The sequence below is a fragment of the Engystomops pustulosus genome, unplaced genomic scaffold (assembly GCF_040894005.1).
Source record: "Engystomops pustulosus unplaced genomic scaffold, aEngPut4.maternal MAT_SCAFFOLD_962, whole genome shotgun sequence".
Taxonomy (NCBI): Eukaryota; Metazoa; Chordata; class Amphibia; order Anura; family Leptodactylidae; genus Engystomops; species Engystomops pustulosus.
The window spans coordinates 7,482-15,692 of record NW_027285841.1 but is presented as its reverse complement, the minus strand read 5'-3'; the positions used below and the strand labels follow the sequence as shown (position 1 = coordinate 15,692).

At 36.4% G+C, this 8,211-nt stretch overlaps 1 protein-coding gene across 1 annotated transcript; it reads left to right on the top strand.

Annotated features, from left to right (window-relative positions):
* The first annotated feature begins 745 nt into the window (after nt 1–745).
* On the top strand, nt 746–8,001 carry LOC140112675 (rap1 GTPase-activating protein 1-like). Its single transcript, XM_072132581.1, has 4 exons — nt 746–799; nt 6,436–6,519; nt 7,553–7,653; nt 7,850–8,001. Exons 1-4 carry the CDS (start codon nt 794–796, stop codon nt 7,983–7,985), a joined length of 327 nt encoding a protein of 108 aa, XP_071988682.1. The 5' UTR covers nt 746–793; the 3' UTR covers nt 7,986–8,001.
* The last annotated feature ends 210 nt before the right edge of the window (nt 8,002–8,211 follow it).

The following is an 8,211-nucleotide window of genomic DNA, read 5'->3' as shown; positions in this document are numbered from 1 at the left end:
GTGTCAGCTTAGATACAGCAGCTTGGCTCTATGTAAGATGGATGAATATATAAAATGAGCTTAGATATAGCAGCCCAGCTCTATGTAATGTGGATGTCTATATAATGGCAGCTTAGATACAGCAGCTCAGCTCTATGTAAGGTGGATGCCTATATAATGGCAGCTTAGATACAGCAGCTCAGCTCTATGTAAGGTGGATGACTATATAATGGAAGCTTAGATACAGCAGCTCAGCTCTATGTAAGGTGGATGACTATATAATGGAAGCTCAGATACAGCAGCTCAGCTCTATGTAAGGTGGATGCCTATATAATGGCGGCTTAGATACAGCAGCTCAGCTCTATGTAAGGTGTATAATACTGTATGTATACAGCTGTACACAGGGAGAAGTGATTACCCCCCACTTATGTCAAGTGACGTCTTCTCTGAATGTGGTGAGAATGGAGGAAGAGGAGAAGACTGTAACTCATGTAGCTGCAGGTTTCTCTATAGCCTCTGTTACTTGTCTTCATACTCACCTACTGCTATCGAGCACATATCTGGCAGTGAATGTCAAAAATCTCAGTGAACAGAAGATAAAGGTTTTGCAAAGTTTAAATTATAGAGATGGAAGTGTTCTACAGTGGCTTATGGACCCACAGATGCAACTAGCGAGTTGTCTAGAGATACTCACCGGCTGCAAAATATTAATAACAAACTATTCCACTAGGAACTTACCCCCATGTCTTCACTTTTATCCTCACAGGTTTTGTGTGAGGAATTGTCAGTGGAGAGATTCTTTCCCATCCTGCACATGAAGGTGAGGACATCATGGATTTTATAATCACTTTGTCTATTATTATAAGTGGCAAGAGCAATAGGAAAACATTATTATAGTAGATATATTCCTGTACCTAGGGAGCAGTATTATAGTAGTTATATTCTTGTACATAGGGGCAGTATTATAGTAGTTATATTCCTGTACCTAGGGAGCAGTATTATAGTAGTTATATTCTTGTACATAGGGGGCAGTATTATAGTAGTTATATTCTTGTACATAGGGGGCGGTATTATAATAGTTATATTCTTGTACATAGGGGGCAGTATTATAGTAGTTATATTCTTGTACATAGGGGGCAGTATTATAGTAGTTATATTCTTGTACATAGGGGCAGTATTATAGTAGTTATATTCTTGTACATAGGGGGCAGTATTATAGTAGTTATATTCTTGTACATAGGGGCAGTATTATAGTAGTTATATTCTTGTACATAGGGGGCAGTATTATAGTAGTTATATTCCTGTACATAGGGGGCAGTATTATAGTAGTTATATTCTTGTACATAGGAGGCAGTATTATAGTAGTTATATTCTTGTACCTAGGGAGCAGTATTATAGTAGTTATATTCTTGTACATAGGGGCAGTATTATAGTAGTTATATTCCTGTACCTAGGGAGCAGTATTATAGTAGTTATATTCTTGTACATAGGGGGCAGTATTATAATAGTTATATTCTTGTACATAGGGGGCAGTATTATAGTAGTTATATTCTTGTACATAGGGGGCAGTATTATAGTAGTTATATTCTTGTACATAGGGGGCAGTATTATAGTAGTTATATTCTTGTACATAGGGGGCAGTATTATAGTAGTTATATTCTTGTACATAGGGGCAGTATTATAGTAGTTATATTCTTGTACATAGGGGGCAGTATTATAGTAGTTATATTCCTGTACATAGGGGGCAGTATTATAGTAGTTATATTCTTGTACATAGGAGGCAGTATTATAGTAGTTATATTCTTGTACATAGGGAGCAGTATTATAGTAGTTATATTCTTGTACATAGGGGCAGTATTATAGTAGTTATATTCCTGTACCTAGGGAGCAGTATTATAGTAGTTATATTCTTGTACATAGGGGCAGTATTATAGTAGTTATATTCTTGTACATAGGGGGCAGTATTATAGTAGTTATATTCCTGTACATAGGGGGCAGTATTATAGTAGTTATATTCTTGTACATAGGGGCAGTATTATAGTAGTTATATTCTTCTACATAGGGGGCAGTATTATAGTAGTTATATTCCTGTACATAGGGGGCAGTATTATAGTAGTTATATTCTTGTACATAGGAGGCAGTATTATAGTAGTTATATTCTTGTACATAGGAGGCAGTATTATAGTAGTTATATTCTTGTACATAGGGGGCAGTATTATAGTAGTTACATTCCTGTACATAGGGGGCAGTATTATAGTAGTTATATTCTTGTACATAGGGGCAGTATTATAGTAGTTATATTCTTGTACATAGGGGGCAGTATTATAGTAGTTATATTCTTGTACATAGGAGGCAGTATTATAGTAGTTATATTCTTGTACATAGGGGGCAGTATTATAGTAGTTACATTCCTGTACATAGGGGGCAGTATTATAGTAGTTATATTCTTGTACATAGGGGGCAGTATTATAGCAGTCATATTCTTGTACATAGGAGGCAGTATTATAGTAGTTATATTCTTGTACATAGGGGCAGTATTATAGTAGTTATATTCTTGTACATAGGGGGCAGTATTATAGTAGTTATATTCCTGTAAATAGGGGGCAGTATTATAGTAGTTATATTCTTGTACATAGGAGGCAGTATTATAGTAGTTATATTCTTGTACATAGGAGGCAGTATTATAGTAGTTATATTCTTGTACATAGGGAGCAGTATTATAGTAGTTATATTCCTGTACATAGGGGGCAGTATTATAGTAGTTATATTCTTGTACATAGGGGCAGTATTATAGTAGTTCTATTCTTGTACATAGGGGGCAGTATTATAGTAGTTATATTCTTGTACATAGGGGCAGTATTATAGTAGTTATATTCTTGTACATAGGGGGCAGTATTATAGTAGTTATATTCCTGTACCTAGGGAGCAGTATTATAGTAGTTATATTCTTGTACATAGGGGCAGTATTATAGTAGTTATATTCCTGTACCTAGGGAGCAGTATTATAGTAGTTATATTCTTGTACATAGGGGGCAGTATTATAATAGTTATATTCTTGTACATAGGGGGCAGTATTATAGTAGTTATATTCTTGTACATAGGGGGCAGTATTATAGTAGTTATATTCTTGTACATAGGGGCAGTATTATAGTAGTTATATTCTTGTACATAGGGGGCAGTATTATAGTAGTTATATTCCTGTACATAGGGGGCAGTATTATAGTAGTTATATTCTTGTACATAGGAGGCAGTATTATAGTAGTTATATTCTTGTACATAGGAGGCAGTATTATAGTAGTTATATTCTTGTACATAGGGGGCAGTATTATAGTAGTTACATTCCTGTACATAGGGGGCAGTATTATAGTAGTTATATTCTTGTACATAGGGGCAGTATTATAGTAGTTATATTCTTGTACATAGGGGGCAGTATTATAGTAGTTATATTCTTGTACATAGGAGGCAGTATTATAGTAGTTATATTCTTGTACATAGGGGGCAGTATTATAGTAGTTATATTCCTGTACATAGGGGGCAGTATTATAGTAGATATATTCTTGTACATAGGGGGCAGTATTATAGCAGTCATATTCTTGTACATAGGAGGCAGTATTATAGTAGTTATATTCTTGTACATAGGGGCAGTATTATAGTAGTTATATTCTTGTACATAGGGGGCAGTATTATAGTAGTTATATTCCTGTACATAGGGGGCAGTATTATAGTAGTTATATTCTTGTACATAGGAGGCAGTATTATAGTAGTTATATTCTTGTACATAGGAGGCAGTATTATAGTAGTTATATTCTTGTACATAGGGAGCAGTATTATAGTAGTTATATTCCTGTACATAGGGGGCAGTATTATAGTAGTTATATTCTTGTACATAGGGGCAGTATTATAGTAGTTCTATTCTTGTACATAGGGGGCAGTATTATAGTAGTTATATTCTTGTACATAGGGGCAGTATTATAGTAGTTATATTCTTGTACATAGGGGGCAGTATTATAGTAGTTATATTCCTGTACATAGGGGGCAGTATTATAGCAGTCATATTCTTGTACATAGGAGGCAGTATTATAGTAGTTATATTCCTGTACATAGGGGGCAGTATTATAGTAGTTATATTCCTGTACATAGGGGACAGTATTATAGTAGTTATATTCCTGTACATAGGGGGTAGTATTATAGTAGTTATATTCCTGTACATAGGAGACAGTATTATAGTAGTTATATTCTTGTACATAGGGGCAGTATTATAGTAGTTATATTCCTGTACATAGGGGACCGTATTATAGTAGTTATATTCCTGTACATAGGGGGCAGTATTATAGTAGTTATATTCCTGTACATAGGAGGCAGTATTATAGTAGTTATATTCTTGTACATAGGGGCAGTATTATTGTAGTTATATTCTTGTACATAGGGACAGTATTATAGTAGTTATATTCTTGTACATAGGGGGCAGTATTATAGTAGTTATATTCTTGTACATAGTGGGCAGTATTATAGTAGTTATATTCTTGTACATAGTGGGCAGTATTATAGTAGTTATATTCCTGTATATAGGGAGCAGTATTATAGTAGTTATATTCCTGTACATAGGGGACAGTATTATAGTAGTTATATTCCTGTACATAAGGGGCAGTATCATAGTAGTTATATTCCTGTACATAGGGGACAGTATTATAATAGTTATATTCCTGTACATAGGGGGCAGTATTAAAGTAGTTATATTCCTGTACATAGGAGGCAGTATTATAGTAGTTATATTCTTGTACATAGGGGCAGTATTATTGTAGTTATATTCTTGTACATAGGGGCAGTATTATAGTAGTTATATTCCTGTACATAGGGGGCAGTATTATAGTAGTTATATTCTTGTACATATAGAGCAGTATTATAGCAGTTATATTTCTGTACATAGGGGGCAGTATTATAGTAGTTATATTCCTGTACATAGGGGGCAGTATTATAGCAGTGATATTCCTGTACATAGGAGGCAGTATTAAAGTAGTTATATTCTTGTACATAGGGGGCAGTATTATAGCAGTCATATTCTTGTACATAGGAGGCAGTATTATAGTAGTTATAATCTTGTACATAGGGGGCAGTATTATAGCAGTTATATACTTGTACATAGGGGTCGGTATTATAGTAGTTATATTCCTGTACATAGGGGGCAGTATTATAGTAGTTATATTCTTGTACATAGGGGCAGTATTATAGTAGTTATATTCTTGTACATAGGGGGCAGTATTATAGTAGTTATATTCTTGTACATAGGGGGCAGTATTATAGTAGTTATATTCTTGTACATAGGGGGCAGTATTATAGTAGTTATATTCTTGTACATAGGGGGCAGTATTATAGCAGTTATATACTTGTACATAGGGGGCAGTATTATAGTAGTTATATTCTTGTACATAGGGGGCAGTATTATAGTAGTTATATTCTTGTACATAGGGGGCAGTATTATAGTAGTTATATTCTTGTACATAGGGGGCAGTATTATAGTAGTTATATTCCTGTACATAGGGGGCAGTATTATAGTAGTTATATTCTTGTACATAGGGGGCAGTATTATAGTAGTTATATTCTTGTACATAGGGGGCAGTATTATAGTAGTTATATTCCTGTACATAGGGGGCAGTATTATAGTAGTTATATTCTTGTACATAGGGGGCAGTATTATAGTAGTTATATTCTTGTACATAGGGGGCAGTATTATAGTAGTTATATTCCTGTACATAAGGGGTAGTATTATAGTAGTTATATTCTTGTACATAGGGGCAGTATTATAGTAGTTATATTCCTGTACATAGGGGGCAGTATTATAGTAATTATATTCTTGTACATAGGGGGCAGTATTATAGCAGTCATATTCTTGTACATAGGAGGCAGTATTATAGTAGTTATATTCCTGTACATAGGGGGCAGTATTATAGTAGTTATATTCCTGTACATAGGGGACAGTATTATAGTAGTTATATTCCTGTACATAGGGGGCAGTATTATAGTAGTTATATTCCTGTACATAGGAGGCAGTATTATAGTAGTTATATTCTTGTACATAGGGGCAGTATTATAGTAGTTATATTTCTGTACATAGGGGACAGTATTATAGTAGTTATATTCCTGTACATAGGGGGCAGTATTATAGTAGTTATATTCCTGTACATAGGGGGCAGTATTATAGTAGTTATATTCTTGTACATAGGGGGCAGTATTATAGTAGTTATATTCTTGTACATAGGGGGCAGTATTATAGTAGTTATATTCCTGTACATAGGGGGTAGTATTATAGTAGTTATATTCTTGTACATAGGGGCAGTATTATAGTAGTTATATTCCTGTACATAGGGGGCAGTATTATAGTAATTATTTTAGTTACTATTATATTTACATGTATAATAACTAATATTACATACATGACTCTTATGATTCTCTCCTCAGGCTTCTCAGTTGCTTGTGACTTTTGATGAACATGTATTGGTCAACAACTTTAAGTTCGGAGTTATATACCAGAAAGCGGGGCAGGTAAAGTCCATGAGCTTAGCAATGGGATAGCAGATCTGATGTTACATTATATAATAATTTCAGGTTTCAACAGTGGGAGATAGAAAACTAATAACTGAAAAACTTTAGTGGAACCTGTCAGCAGGTGTGACCATACAGACTGTAGACAGTGGTAGTTCTTGTCCCTGGAGAGATGTGTAATCAGACCTCTGTGTATGTTGTTATTAGCAGCAGGACTGTGAAGTATGATTTTATATTCCTGGACTGTATTTTCTCCAAGTGCACTGGAGGTTTATTCAGTGCTACGTTGCTCTTTGTTCTCTGCCTTTTACTGCTCCACTGCCTTTTCCCGTTTTCTAAAGTAAAATAGGTAGCATGGTTATTAACTTTAGCCCTAAGAGAAATGGGCAAAATAATTCAGAGAGCACAGAGCACAACAGTGTGAGGACACGTCGCCAGTGCACTTAGAGAAGCTACAATCCTGGAATGTAAATCCATATATCACAGTCCTGCTGCTACTAACAACATACACAAAGGTCTGATTACACATCTCTCTGGGGACTATAAATAACACTGGCTGAACAGAGCACAGAGCACAGCAGTGTGACACATACCAAGTGCACTTGGAAAAGCTACAATCCTAGACTATAAATCCAAATATCAAGATCCTGCTGCTACTAGCATTATACACAAAGTTATTACACTTCTTTCCAGGGACAATAGCTAACACTGACAGAACAGAGCACAAAGCTCAGCAGTGTGAGGAAATGTCTCCAGTACATTTGGGGAAGCTACATTCCTGGAATATAAATCCATATCTCACAGTCCTGCTGCTACTAACTACATACACAGCAGAATGATTATACATCTCTCCAGGGACAATACTGAACACTGGCTGCAGAGAGCACAGAGCACAGCAGTGTGAGGAAACGGCTGCAGTCTACATGGTCACACCTGCTGACAGGTTTCCCTTAAATACTCCTCCTTTAAGGGTTCTGCAGACATTAGAGGGGAGGATAACCAGTGTATTTGGGATTAAAATTCTCCTTTCTAGGTGACGGAGTCTGAGATGTTCAGTAACACGGAGGAAAGTTTGGGATTTACGGAATTTCTTGAATTCTTGGGAGAAAAGATCAACCTGCAGAATTTTAAAGGGTGAGACTGCGGCTGAGGGTGCGTGTTGTGCTCCTCCTCATTGTTAATGGACTTGGCTTGTGGGACCTCAATAATGCAGCGCCATAAATAATGTAGCGGGCGGCCGAGCGAGTAATCATTGATCCCGCTCTCACTTATTATACGGAGTCGGGCGGGGGAGGGGGCAGGAGCTGATTATTTGTTTTTGACACTTTAGATTCCGTGGGGGTCTGGACGTATCGCAAGGTCAGACCGGAACAGAGTCGGTGTATACCACGTTCCGGGGTCACGAGATCATGTTCCACGTTTCCACAAAGCTGCCCTACACATCGGGGGACACACAGCAGGTCTGAGTACATGAACCTGATCCATGCATAATGTGTGTCCAGGAATCTCTCTCATATCTCCAATTTACTCATATCTTTTATTTATTACTTCATAGCTCCAATGCCGAGAAGATAACATGTGATATTATTACACTGCAGACATCCCAATCCCTCCTGACCCTGTACCATGTATCATCCATAACATGTGATATTATTACACTGCAGACATCCCGGCCCCTCCTGACCCTGTACC